The 17,658-nt window shown below is 41.4% G+C and overlaps 1 protein-coding gene across 13 annotated transcripts in view; it reads right to left on the reverse strand.

Moving 5' to 3' along the window:
* PTK2 (protein tyrosine kinase 2) overlaps positions 1 to 17,658 on the reverse strand; it is a 187,643-nt gene that overhangs the window by 90,698 nt on the left and 79,287 nt on the right. For all 13 annotated transcript variants that reach the window (XM_085572606.1, XM_085572603.1, XM_077781887.2 and 10 more), the window contains 2 exons: positions 14,012 to 14,238; positions 1,697 to 1,863 (listed from right to left, as the gene is read on the reverse strand). In XM_085572606.1, the coding sequence (XP_085428732.1) occupies positions 1,697 to 1,863; positions 14,012 to 14,206 (362 nt within the window). In that variant the 5' untranslated portion in view covers positions 14,207 to 14,238. The remainder of the gene's footprint in view (positions 1 to 1,696; positions 1,864 to 14,011; positions 14,239 to 17,658) is intronic.

A 17,658-nucleotide genomic window follows, 5' to 3' on the forward strand; every position in this document is an offset into this window, starting at 1 on the left:
CATTACAAATATGACAGCAGCATTTTGATTATGCACAGCAAATCTCTCTGGGTTTAAAAGGTATGTCAGGCTGCATGTATTTGATAACACATTAAATGACACTTGGAAATGTATTGAATAATTTACACCTTATCATAGCTCTTTCATGAGCATTTTACACAATTCCTTTTCACAAGCTTCAAAACAATATCTAACTTTGTTTTTAAAACCAATTAAATGTGTTCTGCAATGTGTACCATGCAAGTTGTACTGCCTTATAAAAATGGAATTGACACTGGTACACTAGGTAATAAATTTCTACAACATAAATTATTCACATCTCATCCACCACTTGATAACACCATTAACCACAGAAAGGATTCAGGAATCTCCTTCTTTCTAAGGTGTGATTTCACAATATTATCAGTTAAAAACTTATTGTGAGGGAAAATACCTGTGCAGATCACAGAAACAATAAAATATTACATGCATAAAAGAGAATATGCAACATTCCTGAAACACAGGTTTTAAATATTCCTAATTTCTTTGAATTTGTGGCATTTGTTAAAATTGGGACTCTGAAGAGAATTTACAAACTGAGTATTACCAAATGTGACATCTGCTAGAATATAATAACTCCACTTGTGAGAAATTATGTATAGACTATTTACAATACTTTTGCAGAAGGTATGTGCATCTTTTAAAACAACCAGCAACTTCAGCACAATTGTGGTTATGAACATAAACCACAGAAGCAGATGCACAATGCCCCTGCAGTCAATAAGCAACTACAGTAATCTATTCTTTGGTTTAATCTCTGTTTGGTTAATTGGTATTTTACAACTCTGAGCTCCCCATTTTCTCTAGTAGACTACTGTGTCTTTTCTGCAAATAAATTTTAGTTTCCTCTTGTCTTTCTACCAGGAAAGTGGAGAGACTTTCCTTCCTTTCCTGCTTAAGTGGGCATCACCAGCTTATTCTCCTAAAAAGCTGAAGAAACTTAGGTCATGCCATTTATTTTAATCAACTAACCAGCATCATGAAAAACCTCAGCAAACGTGCCTAGGCTATGAAAAAACCCCAAAATTCTGCAGTTATCTTTCTAGTGTTCATTGCTCCTGGTATAATTTGAGAAGATCACAGTCAGGAGGAAGGCAGATGTCACTTACTGCTCTAGGTCTCAATATAATGAAGTTTAACAACTGAGAAGTTTTTCAAAAGCAGAGGGATAAAAATTTTTGGCTGCATTTCACTCTTTTCAAGTCACATTTCTCCTGTTCAGTCTATAAATTACAACCAGTATTTAACAACATCCTTTTGCCTTTATTTAAATAACAAGTTTTATCCTTTTAAAACTGCAGCCATGTGTTTACACCACAACTAGGAAAACCATTCTTATCCTAAAATTTTTAAGCATAACAAAACTTGCAGATTTCAGCACAAATGACTAGGAGATTTCTGTTCCTATTTCATGTTTCCTCTAAATCCCAGGTTTCTCTTCAGTTTGTAAGAAACCCCTTACAACAACAAAAACCCCTTAAAGCAAACAAAATATTGCTCACATCTTTTAGAGAGATGTTTGGTGGGTTTATTTCCCCCCATTCCACCAGCTCTATTCCAATACAAGATCTTTCTTAGTAAACCAAATTACAGAGTATTTTGTACAATAAGGCAGGAAGACTTGTATGACTGACATTGAACAGACTTATATTCTTACTTCCATTCTTCTGGAGGGTGGGCTAGTTCAAATTTCTCTCTCACATTGGACACCCCCATATCCAGGTGCAGCCAGTGAACTTCCTCAGACTGCAGGTGACTGAGCCGTAACCCATAGCAGGCCACATTTTTCACCTTGTGGCAGTCCACGATCTTCTGAATTATGCCCTAAAACAGAGAAATATACACTTCTTATAAGCTGTAAAATACAATAAATATATAGATATTAATTTAAAATATCACCATGTAATACCCTACACAAAATACTAAACAGCACATTGGCAGCGACTTTATTAAAAATACTAAACATATTTTATTGTAAGCTACTCTTTCACACAACCAGTTACAATTGCTGAGGTTTTACCAGCACGACTTCAGAAAACATCAGTAAATATGTTCCATGTATTCTATCAGATTTAGGCCAGTGTTTCCTCTATGTAAAACACAGTAACATAAAAGCCAAAATTTCAAAAGCAAGATGTATTCGTTCCAAAAAACCCACCAGCAGCCTTTAAAAGTTGCTCTCCATCAAGAACCAGAAAATCCTCTTGGCCTTTAATCCACGTCAGTGCCCCAACAGACAGGATTTCATAGGTCACACCACAGCCCCTTGGTTTCCTTTCCCCTCCTCCCCCAACTCATTTGAGACTCAGGAGAGATCCCTTATAAAACCAGGCAAGAGACAATCATTTAGAAGCATTCTCAAACACAACAAATGTTGTTTGCCCTGAGATAAATGTCAGAGTTTGAAGATCTCTTGCCCAAGAAAGGAACTTTTTACATAAACCCGTACAGACTGACGTGTCAGCCATCAGAAGGTCTGACATGCAGTAAGTAAAAATACAAAAATCCTGTGTTAGTGGAGCAGGGGTGAGCAACCTTTCAGGTGCAGCATGCCAGGCTGTCCTGCTCTCATCTCGATCAGGGAGCCAGCAGGAGCTCAGCAGGAGCCAGGGCCATCGCTGCTCCCAGACTCTTCTCTCAGCCATTCATTCACAGGCTTTTGCTTCTGTGCTGTGCCTGGGATGGTCTGAAAATTTCCTGCCGAAAACTCTCATACAGGTCCACACACACAGAGATGCACGCAGAGATCCACAATTGATTCTTGCTCAGGATTCCAAGAAAACATCAGCACATAACCAGTGGGAGTTCTACAGGAGCCAGAGGTGACTTTCTGGAGTGAGTCAGGTGTGAGGATTTTCTACAGGATGGTACTGTCAGCCTGGAGAAAAGGAGGCTCGGGGGGGCATTAATGCTCTCCTCAAGTCCCTGACAGGAAGGTGAAGCCAGGAGAGGATCAGGCTCTTCTCCCACAGAACAAGGGACAGGATGAGAAGAAATGGCCCCATGCTGTACCAAGGAAGGTTTAGATTGGGTATTGGGAACAATTTCTTCATGAAAGGGTAAAAGCCTTGGAACTGGCTGGCCTGTGGAAGTGGTGGAGTCATCATGCTTTGAAGTGTTCAAAAACCATGTGGATGTGGCACTTGAGGACATTGTTTAGTGGTGAACTTGGTCATGGTGCTGCGCTCATTGCTGGATCTGATGATATAAGCAGTCTTTCCCAACCTAAATGACTCTGACTGGTTCCCAACATTTATTGTTTTATACCCCAAAGAAATTGTTTAAAACCCTGAATCTGCAAATTAAGCAAGAAGAAAACTAGGTGCAAAAAGAGAATTAAGAAAGCACTAAATCTGAATAGAGGGGGAAGATGACACATGTAGGAGTGGAATCATGCTGTTGGTGAGGTGATATCAAGCTGTTAAATCAGCTCACATATCTCCTCAAACTGCAACCTTTAAATAATCTCTCAGAAGCAACACAGCGCACAGAGAAATGTAAAACAAAATTCTTTCAAGCCTACAGGAAGGAAACACGAGCCATGTTTAGTAAGTTCATGGAGACTGAGTTAGAAGAAGTTCCATCAAGCCCAACAGGACCCTATGTCCAAGAGCAGCAATGTGAGCACCCTCAGAAGCATCTTTTTGGTTCAGAGCCTGCAGTGCCCCAAATTTCCCTTGTGCCCCACGCCCTGGGGTTGGACATCCAGTGCAAAGTGGATGGCGAGCCCAGACCTGCAGGAAGATGGACAGCACCAAAGCAAACAGGAGGCTTGCAGAGGCCAGTATTGTGTGGGAGGGAAACTTCACAACACTGTGGGCAAATCCAAGCTTTCAAGCAGCTGGCAGCAACACAAACTCACCAGCCACAGCCTGTCCTGACAGCCAGAAGGTGCCCGAGCTGGTGGGAACAAAGGTCTGATGGAAATGAGCAGCTCCCTGCAGGCACCTCAGTAAAACAACTCCAGGAGGAACCAGAGGCCACAGATGGGTGCCAGGGGATGAGGTAACACCAGGCAAGCACAAGGGAACACTTCCCCCAAGTGCTCTCCTAACCTCAGACTATTTTTATCCCAGTGGATTTCCCAAGCCAAGCATTGTTTCTGTCATTCATCAGCCTTCAGTGAAACTATTCCAATTACTCATCCTGTCTCCTCTTAAAGCAGTTCACTTTTTGCAACCTTCCCCAGCAATTCCAAAGGTCTATTATCAGGTCAGTGAACAGGTTTTAAATCTGCATTTAATGTAAGTTGTTTAAGTTTGTTTCTTGCCTGCATTTGAGGCTCTTTGTATCACAAACTACAAAGGAGAACAGTTGCCTGTATCCCTGGAAACACTCACCACCACCAAGTACTCTCGGAAGAGACAGAGGCATATTTAACCTCTTCTTCACCCAAAGGACAAGCTCTGCTTAGTTAGTAAAGCCTAACATTTTGGCAGGCGAGCCAAAATTCCCCAGGGGAATAGTGCCAGCTTTTCTTTATGCAAACAGAAGAGATTCACTCATCCTCATCCCTTTCTACACCCTGCACAGAGCATGCAGCGTTTTGGAAATTCATCCCTCCCCCATCTCTGACACTACCACTGGATAATGAAAATGGAGGTACATCTTCTCAGATGATAGTTACTCCTGCTGTGATAAGAAATGGCTTTGGAAAGGAAAAAAATATGGTAAAATTATCTACAGCCATGAACTTCTGAGGCTACTGATTCGTAAGGCTGAGCTGAAACCATTAGTGCTTACTCAGGAAAGAATCAAGATGGACATCTCAGACCCTCTCTACTCTTCAGGCTGGGATTTCAAAAGGACTGAAGAAGTCAGATGTCTTAATTCCCTCCAAAATCAAGCAAGATTTTAAGCCTCTTTTTTGTATCATCAGTCAAGTCTAAACCTATCACAGCATCAAAAATCAAAAATAAAAATAGACATATTTTCTAATTTATTTATGAATGGTGTAGTATGTGGCAAGGTTGTTATCAGCCCAAGAAATTAATTAGCAACAATTAGTACATGCTGCAACTCAAGAAAAAGCACAAACCCCAAGGAGACAGCAGAACAGGTGCACAGGAGGTCAAGTGTTGGAAAATATATTCTAAAAAGCCATGTATTGTCAGGAAGGAAGAAGTGGTATTTTATATGAAACAAACACATCAAGTGCTTTTCTTTGCTGTTTAGGAAAGCTGCAGAACTCATTCCAGGTGCTACCAACTTACAGTCAGAATAAAAACTGGAGAAATAAGGAAACATGGTGATTTAGACACTCAAAATGGCTGGTCTGCAGTCTCAAGTAAAACATCTATTTGCTTGTATACTTTTTTTTATTAATAAAGCAGAGGATTTGAATTTTAAAACACTTAGAGCCACACAGCCCATCAGGAGAACCCAGCACAGAACAGGGAGGCTCATCCAGCCCCAGGGACTTGCTCAGCCCTGGCTGCTCTTTCCAAACATTCCAAGATTAATCCCCAAGGCTTGCACTGGCACTGCAGCCAGCATCAGGTCAGTGCATTTAACTCCCATCAGTAGTAAATAACATGCTGAGTCTCCTCGGGTCCTGGGCAACCTCCACAGACCCAGTGGAGATGCCTGGAGTGTCCAACAAAGGCACTGCCATCACTCCAGAATGGGTGACAGCCTCTGTGCCTTCCACAGTGGCTCTGTGAGGACCCTGCCAAAGCAGCCTGGTGTTCTCTGTGGCAGTGATGAGAATGTTTAATCAGAAGTTTCCAGACAAACAACTTAACTGCTTAACCACTGCACAATAGCAACTCCAGCATCCTGCTGAGACATGTCACCACAATCTTTTAGCTGGAAGCACGGCCAAAGAAATCTGAAATCTCTCCAGACTCTCCTGCAACCAGCCTTTCAGCTCAGGAAACTCCTCAGATGGATTGCTAAGCGGAAAAATACAGGTAAGGACCATCAGTTTCAACCTGGACCACAAACTTCTGACCTCAAATTAATCACAGCTAGAAGTACTTACTGGAGAGCTCAACTCCAGCAGAAACCTGCTCCAGAATGAGATTTCACTCTGGGTACAGGGGATCCCTGCATGAATATAAATTCCTAAGAGGAGTTTTCATGCGTCTGTTAGCAGCTCCCTACAACTGCAAGGCAGTCACAGAATCATCTGCCACTTGAATGCAGTTCACTCTAATCATATTGATTTTAATTAAGTTTCTGAAGCTGACATTTACATCCTGAACATAAAATAGACTAGTACAGCTGAGCAAGAGCCAGTGGGAAGCCTTCAGAGGAATTTCTTACCAATAACAGGCAAGGGATAGGTGACCTTTCCATCCCTTTACCCCAGAGAGAAGAAGAAAAAGCTCTTTCTATAGGTAGAAAACTGGATAAGCACTCATTTTTACTCATTTGTCTAAAGAACCCCCAGATATGCATCACAGTTAATTTAAAAAACAGATTAATATTTGCTCTAAATTAGGAGTGTGCCCAAAATTCGAATTTACAGTACAGTATATTTAGGAGAATGTTGAAAAATCAAGACAGACAAGAGAAAGGCCAAAAGGCACATGGTACCCTTGGCTCTCCCAGTATGTATCAATAATACTTCAATTCTGTAAATGAGTGAAAATTAATTGATTGCTTGTAAATTAATAAGACTGATGTGCTACTATGAATAAATTGAAGACAGAATAATATACTCCCAGTGTGACTACAAACCTAATTTCCTTATTTAGTTGCAAGGAGAAAGTTTCTTGCACCAGAAAAAGTCTTTAAGTAGCAACTCTGACATGGGCACAGCACGCTAATGTTTGTGCAGCACTTCAAATATGTCAAACACTATTTATGTATCAAGTATTGTAACTCCTGATGACAGATTTATATGTCTGATGAAAATTAATTTATAATTTCTAAAAAGGAGAATGTGCCCTCTACACCAAAATCTGGGCTGTCCTCTGATAACACTGTCTGACAGTCAAAGCACAAAGCCCACATTCCACTTTCTCATTACTGTGCTTATCCAGCAAGCACATTTGTGTATCATATGGTAAACAAGATTGGGAAAGTGATGAGGCTGCACAAGAACTCTGCCCCTGAGGCCCAACAAGTTCATACTGAAACCAGAGCCTGAAGCCAGGCTGTCCTGCTGGCAGGACCCTGTCACCATTCCAGCACAGAGACACCTCAGCTCAAGCAACACATCCAGCCAAGTGCCTCAGAGCCTTTCATGTTCAGCCATACTCGGATCTGTCATCCCAAATACCTCTCCACACCCACACAGAATTCCACAAGGAACCTTCCAAGCACACACTGACAGCACTGGCAGAGCAGAGCTGGTACAGCCCCGCTTTCCAATCTTCTTGGATTAATCAGCACTTTTCTGATCCTACTGCACACTTCCCAAATTAATGCAACACTCTTTGAAAAGCTGACAATAAATTTGGCTTCCCAGAAGTTTAACATTCAAAGCAGTGTAGGAAGGAGGGTGAGGGAGGGGATTCTGCCCCTCTGTCCCCTCTGGTGAGACCTCACCTGCAGAGCTGCATCCAACTCTGGGGGCCCAGCACAGGAAGGACATGGAGCTCCTGGAGCAGGTCCAGGAGGCCACCAAGACAATCAGAGAGATGGAGCAGCTCCCCCATGGATACAGGCTGAGAGAGTTGGGGCTGCTAAGCCTGGAGAAGAGAAGCTCCAGGGAGAACTTAAAGCCCCTTCCAGTGCCTAAAGGGGCTCCAACAGAGCTGGAGGGGGACTTTTTGCAAGGGTATGAAGTGATAGGATACAGGCAAATGGCTTTAAATAGGAAGAGAGAAGGTTCAGATTAGATATCACAATGAAGATTTTTTTACAATGAGGGGGTAAAACACTGGACCAGGCTGCCCAGAGATGTGGTGGATGCCCCATCCCCAGAAACACTCAAGGCCAGGTTAGACTGGGCTCTGAGCAACCTGATCTAGTTGAGAATGTCCCTGCTCGTTGCAGCAGGACTGGAATAGATAACCTTTAAATGTCCTTCCTAACCCAGATTTTTCTGTGATTCTGTATTTCACTGCTCCCTATCCTCAGATGCTATGGCAAAGTCAAAGAGCCCCTTGGATCCAGTTTTTGTACAGATAAACACTGATGCAGGATGCTGACTTGAAGCCATCTACAGATCTAGATGTTTTCAGAAAAATGTCAAAGGGTTATTGATATTAGGTTTAAAATGTTATTTTGCATGTGTGTCTCATCTAAGAGTATCATGAGTATTTTGCAAAGTAAAACAGGCATCCCAAAGCCTGTTTTGGAAAGGTACCAAATAATACTTTTGTCTTAGTATAGTGATTATCACTATACCATACAACTTTTTGTTTACATTTCAAGATCCATAATTTTTAATTCTTGCTACCTTTCTCAGGTTCTCGGGAAGGAAGGCACCTACAAAATAACAATACAACCATACCTTATTTTCTGGTACAATTCATGCAGGTACACAGCAGAGAAAAGGAAGGAAAAAAAGGTAAATCACACCAATTTTCTAGCTCTTACACTAGACCAGGAATGATTTTATACATTTTTGCACACATCTATTTGATGTTTGAATCGCTGCACTCCAGTCTGCTTCTATACATCAAATAGTTCCGCTGCCTCAAAGCACATATATCACTGTACACATGTAGAAATGAGATTTGAATATGTAAACGTTGTAAAGACCTGACTTCACCAAAAAATACTAATCCAGCTTTGACTCCTGCCAGCATTCACAGCCTGTTTCCATAGAGATTTGTGTGACCAAGCTGCTCCCCTGTTACTAAATCCAGTAAGAATCTATTTTAAATCTAGTAGGAATCTACTTCAAAAAAGAAACCCAGGAGATAAAAACTCATCCAATTAATATATTTGCATCTCCTTTACAGATTGCAGTAGATACACCAGAGCATCTCCATGCCCATTCTCCTACAACTCTTCAAGCTTCTGGCTTGGAAGGCACTGAGCAGCAATGAAGCACATCTGGCCATTCCACAGCTGGATAGCAACAAGTTCAACTACTGGCTACCTGTCAGTCAGTCAGGATCAGTACTGTGTAGCCCAGATCTGCTCCAGAGTAGCCACAGTAGATGACTGGCACCTTTTGTCCAGATATTGGCTCTAAATAACATGGCTTTGAAAAAGAGGGAGAGACTTGGAGGTGAGCGAGTGGAATCACATCTGGAACTGAGGCTGGACTGACAAGCCTCTTGCCCTTTTTCAGAACAGGCAATATCCTTCTTGGGAAATGTTTGGAAACCAGGAATGCTGCTGTGGATGACAAAGGATGTTCATCAGTGAGGCTTTAATACTCTGTCCCCTCGTGGTGCAGTAGCAGCACGGTGCCAGCATAAACAGGCATTTCCTTTCTCCCCCCAGCCTTTCTCAGCTGTGTCAAGTCTGCAAGACAATGCAGCTAACAAGATTACAGAACTGATCTGGATTTAAAACAACAGCAAAACAATAATTCATTTTAACTTGGATTGAGTTTGCCAAAACAGTCACACCACCTATGCCAGCACAGCTAGGGTGGCAGCATGAGAAAACAAACAGCAAGAAGGAAGCTGGCACAGCTGCCAGATGAAACACGTGTCTCAGCAAGCACAGCATTTGAACTGCAGACCTCTGCAGGATCTTTCCATTCCTCCACCACAAAAGGGATCTCCAATCAAATACTCTGTTCTCTTGCACCAATGGGTGAAAGTACAGCATGGATTGAATGGGAGAGGCAAACAGGAAAGAAGATGCAACACACAGGACACAGTAACACAGCTCAATTAACTGCTCTAGTGAAGACCCAGCTGAATGTGCTTCAGCCTAGGAAACGGACCAGAATACACAACCTTCCAACCTGCACACATGCCTTCTACCTGTGAGAATTAAGATTTTGCAGGTGGGTAGAGAAGCTGATGAATTTGCTCTGGTCGTTTCACAAATAGGATGGGATGTAGTCAATGCTCCTTGCATTTAGGTGTTTGGTTTTTGTGGTTTTTTTGTTTGGTTGGGTTTTTTGTTTGGTTTTTTTTTTTAGTTAGATAATATCCTTCCCCTTAGCTAAGGATGTACTTTTTAAATTCAGCTTTTTGAGCTCTTATTCTGTCAACATTAAGGAAGCTGACATTTCAATGTGGTACTGCATCTTGAAAGGAAGAAAAAGATATTTGAATTGTGAACAGGTTAAGAGAACCCCAAACACTATTTGTTCAAGAGCTCTAACCATCCTTCTCTCCAACTACAAAAATAAGGACTAATCTGACAGGTTAAAAGTTTTAATGCTAACTCTATCCAGCTTAGGTTTTAGACAGTATAACAAAATTGGAAGAAAAAAACAAACCTTTCTGATAATTAAGGTATGACACATGTCTGGCAATAACATGGTTTGAGATTTGTGGTTGTAATTTCCACATAAATAATGTGTTTACTTCTCACAACTACTAGTTAAGAATCAAAGACAAGATTTAAAGGCTAAAAGTTTTAAAAAAGGTGTAATCAATGCAAGCTCAGCACCTCTGTGGTGTAAAAGTAAACTGCACAGATCTGCACTTCACCAAAAGTCACCTGTAAGGACTCACACAAGGTTTCCCAATGCCTTTTTTCTAAAAATTCCAGATCTCCTCTACCCACTCAATCTGCTACATACATTGCAGTTTTTTTTTTTTCTTTTTCTTTTTCCTTAATTATGATTACAATTGTGCTTCAACCACATCTGAAAACAGAGGTGATTTTCTCCTAAGTGCTGATCAAGACCCAGTGGCAGTGTTTACTTTCAGGGTGCACTTGAGACCAAAAAATTCCATCTCCGCAACACCCACCTCCTCACATGCCACACCTGAGGCTGTGAGCAGGGCAGAGAATGCCCTGCATTCTCTCCAAGCCCGGAGCCTGGAAATCTCTTTATGCACAAGCACCTAGACACCACATCCAAACAAGCCATACCAAGATAAACAAGGAAGATAAACAACTTTTCTTCCCCTGGCAAATGCTTGGCTGTGTCTACATACACATTCACAGGAGGAGACTACTGTTTGCACATTCATAAAAGCCTTTTCTTTCTTTTGGAAATGAAATATGTCTTTAGTGTAACACCAAAGAAAAAGAGGGTAATGAAAGCATGCCAGTTCTTTGAAATCCAAGCATGCACTTCCCAGAATTGAGAAGCTGCTCTTGCATCCACAGCAGAGCACAGCCTTCATCCTTCTGAAGAAACAGCAGTCTTTGAGGGACTAAATCCATCCAGAATAAGCAGAGCTCCACAGCCCAAAGCTCTCCTCAAAGCAAAGCCTAGGTGTAGCCACACTGTTGTCTTGGTGAAAGATATTTTAAGATGAACAGCAAGGAAATCACAGTCCAGCCTTTTAAGGGACTCCTACAGAAAGCTCATTCCTGTTCATATGAGATTAACCATTTGAGTTTTAATGAGAAGTGTTTCTTTCTGTAACCAAGCAATTTTGCAGAAGTATACAGCTAACACTGTTTCTACTCTATGGTCTAGGATATAATTTTTTTTCCTCCTTTTTTTTCTTGAGAGGAAAAGACTTTTTTGTTGCTGCTTTGACTGTCAAATACATCCTTCATTCACAAAGGCAAATCACACTTTGTTAGAAACAGAAGATGTCAGGAGCCACAAATCAGGAAAGAAAATTCCAACTTTTACTTTCCCTGGGTACATTCCATAAAGTCCTTTGGCTTTAGCAGCAGAAACACCTTTAATTGGCTCATGTGGAGATTTCAGACCAAGTCTGACTTCTAACACTGGAAATGTATCCCAAATAGTGAAAATATTCCCCAACTATCACCCCAGCAGCTGTGCTAAGCAAGGAGTAGTCTTGGAAGACCTTATTTCTTTCCCTTTTAATTACAGAACTGTCTCAAAGACATTCACCTTTGAATATTCCTTCAGAGCTCCCCAGAAACAAACCCAGCTCCAGTCTCCTCCCTCAGGCTGTAATTCAGAAGAAATGGCAGACATCTCCTCCACAAAAGGAGGCATAAAAACCTTACAGGCTATTTTAATCTTAAATTATTCAGCTTGGTCGAACAGCAGTCATTCCAATGGAATGTAGGCTTGTACTCCAACAAGGGTTTACTGTTTCTAAAATAAATGTCATGGTAATACATCAGTGCTAGACCTTTACTACCTGCACATTCACATTCAACAGTCACTGTCCCAGTTGAACAAAATAACAAAAGAAGGACATTTGCTAAAATAAGGAAGTTTAACAGCTACCCATCAGAACAATACAAAAATCCCATTCTTTTTGGAAACATCCATCCAATTACAAGTGCATGTAAAATTAAAAATTAAGGCAAGCATCAAGTAACTGCTACATGCCTGTTCTTTTGATCCTGCTTTTATAAAAAAATGGCATATTCTTGTTTAAAAAATGATGCAAAACTGCCAACTGAACTCTGCAGTGAATTGCTTAGCAACTCCAAGTTTTGCATCCTTAAAGCCCATAACCACAGGTATTCCTGAGCTGGAAAAGAAATAGCTTTAATCTCTGCTTTTGTTTTCCAAGGTTTTACATACTTCTCTGGAAAGACAGTCTCCATTTCAAGTACCACATTAAGAGCCCTGGACATTTATCCACAGGAGAGGTTTGCAAGGTTAAAAACAGTACTGAGACATAGTTTTCCTGTTCTTGTACCAAGTAATGCACATTATGAAACAAATTGATCAGATTAGAGATAGCAAACCATTAATGCTTAAGTCAAGGAGTAAAAATATTTCAAGTGGCACCCAAAAAAATTTTACTTCATGTAAAAAAATGTGTGCAATTGATGATAATGATTTCTGTTGTTAAACCTCTGATCTGTCCACTCATCACATGATCCCCAAACACAGAGAGGAGCTTAGTGAATTGACAAGTGACAGATTTTCTAATCATCACCGATGAAAATCCCTGGATTTCACAGGTCTGTGCTCAAGATCACAAGACCTCCTCCACTGAGAATGCTCTTGAGCCTTTGCACATGCAGCCATGCTAGGAAATAAACACTGAGAAAGGGAGATAAACATTCAAAACTCTTCATGTTATTTTATTAATTTCATTTTCTCTTGTACAAAGAAAACTTAATAGAGGACAGAAGGAGCAAACAAGTCTCTTTCACTCCATGACAACTCTCTCTCCAGCAGAATCACATCTTTGCAGTGGAATTTGAAAAACTGTTGGAAGGAAGGAGCAGATGGGGACCTGCTTCCACAGCAAGTACCTCACAGCAGAGAACAACCCCACACACCACCTACCACCCTGCAAGATTCTGCTCTTGAAGAATAATTACAAAACAAGCAAACCACAAAAGCATCTGACACGTTAAACTGGGCTTAGTTACACTTTAGATACCACAATACCTCAAAAATTTAAAGGACAAATGCAGAAAAGGTAAGATCTCAGCATTAGAGAGGATGTAAGTGCACAATAAAGTATTTTCATGCATATATAACATTTCCACAGAACTCTAAGATTACAGATATTTATTCTTTAAAAAGTCAAAACCTTTGGGTTTTTCCCATAGATGAACTGAAGGACAATATTGTAAAAACACAAGCAGCAGGTGACTTGCAGGGGGAGAGGATGGACAAACAGACTGTCGGGGAGAAAAAAGGGCCTCCTCAGAGCTCCATTTTCCCCTCTACAGGGGAATAAATTTCCAAACAGTATTTCTTTCCCTAAGTGATGTACACATTATATTTAAACATTTTAAGCACATGAATATACACATCTTACAAGTAAACACATTAATTTCTTATTATTTCTTTAAAACATGCAAAATGTCATTTAATGTCACTTTCATCCCAGCTCTCATTCCTCCCTTGAGGTGTCACACAGGTTGGTACCACTTAAAAGTTCCTGAATTTACTCAAAATATACAACAGGTCAAGATTCTTTTAAAATAAACCACAAAACTTTTGTGTTGGTTTGCCTCCAGATTTTTACCTCCCATTTTGAAGATAACACTTAACCAAAGGATGGCATAAGAACGCTAAAAAGGGACTTACTCGGACATCAGTAGCATCTCCATGCCGGATAATGCTGGCCCATGTGGTCGGTTCACTGCTGTTTTCAAAGTAGTGGAAAACCTTCAGGACTCGTTCCATGGCCCCTGGGGAACGCTCCATCCCAGTACTGAGGTGAGTCTTTGCACCTGAACTTGGGGTGTGATTCAAGTTTGGGTCAAGGTAAGCTGCTGCCATGGTTTTGCTAGATGCTAGGTATCTGTCATATTCTAGGGAAAGGAAAACAAGAAAGAAATTAATTTTAGTTGTGCATGAATCTTCTACTTCTTCATAACAAAGCGTTTACCAGAAAATCATGGAGATTCACTTCCTTTTCTGGAAAGCAACTAAAATATTTATGTATCTACAAACATAAAAACTTACCCAGATGACTACCAGAGAAACTGCAAGCCCCTTGGAGCAAGTGATTGAACTTGAACACCAGAATTATTTACAGAGTGGTATCTTTAGCAAAACCTCTTCCATGTGTTTCTCAGTGGCTTAACCCAGGTCCTTGACAAAGCCTTCAACACCAAATACCAGCTTTCAGTTCAAACAGTTTTCATCCCTACAATCTGCCAAGTCTGGTCTTACAACAAACCTCTGAAGAAGCATAAGGAAACCCCAGCACTGAACCGGAGGCTCTCCACTAAGAAGCCACACACCAGCACCAGGCTCTCCTATTTCAATGCTTAAACAACGAAAACATCACTCCTTTTGTGCTAGTTTGCAATCAGTGGGACACAAAATCATCCAGATCAAAGTTCATTATTCAGTGAGGAACCATTAAGAACACAGCTATCCCTCCTCTCAGCAATTCCTGAACAAGTGGCTAAGTTTTATCTTCCACCAGCCTGATTTCAAAGTCTGATTGCAAAGTGGTATGAGTCTGCATGTCAAAGGAGAAAGAAGAAAATTGCCTCTTGGCTACTGCTCCTAATTAGTCAGCCACAAGCAGATGGTGTCTGTGAAATCAATGCAATCCAAGAGAAAAAGAGCAAAGAGCACCTCCTCCCTGCCTGCCAGTCTAGAGCATCATTCCAGTCTGCTGGCTGCAGAGAGCAAAGCACTGCAGGACTCTGCTCCAGGCCTTGGACAAGTGCACAGAGCTTTCCCTACCTCTTCCTCACAGCAAGCAGCCAGTAGGGAGGCAGTTTTGAAAATGTGAAGTTAAAAATAAACTAAACTTGATCTTTTTGGCATAGTGCTCTGAACTACTTTCCTGGTAGTAAACTGAACGCTTGAGCCCTGGTTTACTTCACTGAGAGGCACAAGAGAGACCCCTGCTTCCAGCTGAGCTCCTGCAATGCCTGGCTGCCCCTCAGAGCTTCAGCCATCGCCCTGCCACCTGCCGTGGTGCACTGCTGACCCCCCAATACACTGGCTCAGAAAACTATTAGTGGGGGAAAATATCAAAACAAAAACCCAGGTGATTTGGTTTTCAGGACTGGCTTAGTTCCATGCCACGGCTGCCTGAAGCTGCTGAAAAGGAAGAGAAGCAGAAGCAGCAGCGATCAGGGTGAGGGAGAGCATCTCCCCTCCAGCAGCAGCAGTGCTAACACCAGCCAGGCTCAGAACACACCATCAGTTCAGCCAACAGGAATTAGCATCAGCAATATCAAGGCTTGAAATCTTCAGATTGGAGATAACAATTTAGAGGCTAAAACCAGACTGGAAGTCAATCTAATTCAGACCCACCAGATAAAGAAGAAACAGCCCATCTGGACAGGATGTCTTTACCTCATGAATAAATGGCTGAATTACATTAATCCAAGGGAAGGGTAGGAACTTACACTGGACAGACAAAAGGCCTCTCATGTCCTGCCTCAAGGAAGATGGCAAGAGAAGCCAAGGAGAAGCTTCTCCCAACACTCTCCCAGTGTCTGACCTTTGAGAGACTTCTCCCACTCTGTGAAAACTCAAGAAATCACTACAGCTTTATTGTTCCTCTTTTCTGGCCATCAATACAAATGAATTAATCCAATCTTAAGCCCCATTAAGGCCTCTCCTCCTCCTCACCTCTCATGAACAGGCACAGATCTGAAAATGCCAGGAGCCCCTCAGGAACTCTTTGACTTCTCCTCAACAAAGGAGCCCGTGAGCTGTTTTTACACAAACATTGACTTTAAAGTTGAAACAGGCACCAAAATCTCCCCTCTGGCACACTTAACACCAAGACAACAAGACTGTACAAGTTCCAAACTGCAGGACTCCTTTCCTGTAAGGTTAAAATAGCCATTGCTAAACCCCAAAGGTCCGCAGGGTAGGGAGTTTCACCAGGACAACTCAGACAGATGAAGTCCAACTTCCAACTGTTTGGAATGAAATTGCAGTTTTCAGGCCCAGACAAGGCTGCTGCCCTTGTGCAGGATGCTCTGCATCCTTCAGAACAACCCACCCTACCTCAAGGTCACTGGTGAGGCTGCTGAGCTTTATTTAAAGTTTACATAAGCAGACAGCAGGGAGAACTGCTACAACACAAAGCAAAAATGAGTCATTTCTTCACAGAGAACCAAAATAATGCCTGCTTTAGTATTAATTCACCACACTCCATCCACTTAATACACACATTCATCAGGTTTTATGTGGCTGAAGAACAGCTATCAAGGGAGAAAAGCTATCAGGGAAACACCAAACCAAGCATTTGGATGTCTAGCCATAGGCTTAAATATGGACAATCTACACCACTTAGGAGCAGCAAACGGGAAAGCAATACAAGACTGCAACACCTACACACTGAAGTGCTCTTACAAGGTGTCATTCCAATGGACAGGCAAAACACTATTATAATGTTTCCATATTCATCAAAATACAGAATTAGACATCAGACTGACAGTACTGGATACGGGGTCAGTTTTCACAAGGTTATATTCACAGAGGTTTTTCAAAGTAAAGCAACCCCCTCCACAAAATTAGAATGGCAGTCTTCCTTCAGATTTTGATCATCACTGGCTTCTTACAACTTCTTTTAAAAAACCCAACGTTTACTTTATGAAACCAATAAATCTGATAGCTCCAAGTATAGAAGCACATGCCATATCTCTGGTTATGGACCTGTTAACATTCCCATTAAAACCAGCCCCTGGATTTGAGCTTGTAATGTGACTGTAAAACTCTGCCCTAGGCCAAAACTTTGTAAAACACAGCTGCTGTTAAACAACTATTTTACAAGAGCTGTTGGGCTGTTTTATGATACAAAGAAAGCTCAGATAACACCAGGATGCTTATTTGGGCTGTTCTAAATTCAAACCAGATTGGTGTGTAATGCTGCAATTACACATCTCAGTTTAAAATGAGCAGCTTTAATTCTCTTGGTATTACAGGTAGTGTGTGCTACCATGGGCCAGAAACAAACTACAGTCAACTAAAAGAAGGCAGATTTAGATTATATATAAATCAGAAATTCTGGACAGAGCACCCTGGTGTAGTGGAAGAGCTCTTGCTCATGGCAGGGAAGTTGGAACTAGATGGTCTTCAAGGTCCCTCCCAGCCAAAACCATCCCATGATTCTATGACTTAATTCTACTGTATTTTATTGGATCTTGTGGTGTAAAAAGCTAATGGTCTAAAGTGAAGCATGGTCAAATTTCTTTGTATGCAAGGCTCTGTGCCAGCAGCCCTTAGAGCTTCCAAGAGGAAAGACTATTGTT

The sequence above is a fragment of the Lonchura striata genome, chromosome 2 (assembly GCF_050655825.1).
Source record: "Lonchura striata isolate lonStrDom1 chromosome 2, ASM5065582v1, whole genome shotgun sequence".
NCBI lineage: Eukaryota > Metazoa > Chordata > Aves > Passeriformes > Estrildidae > Lonchura > Lonchura striata.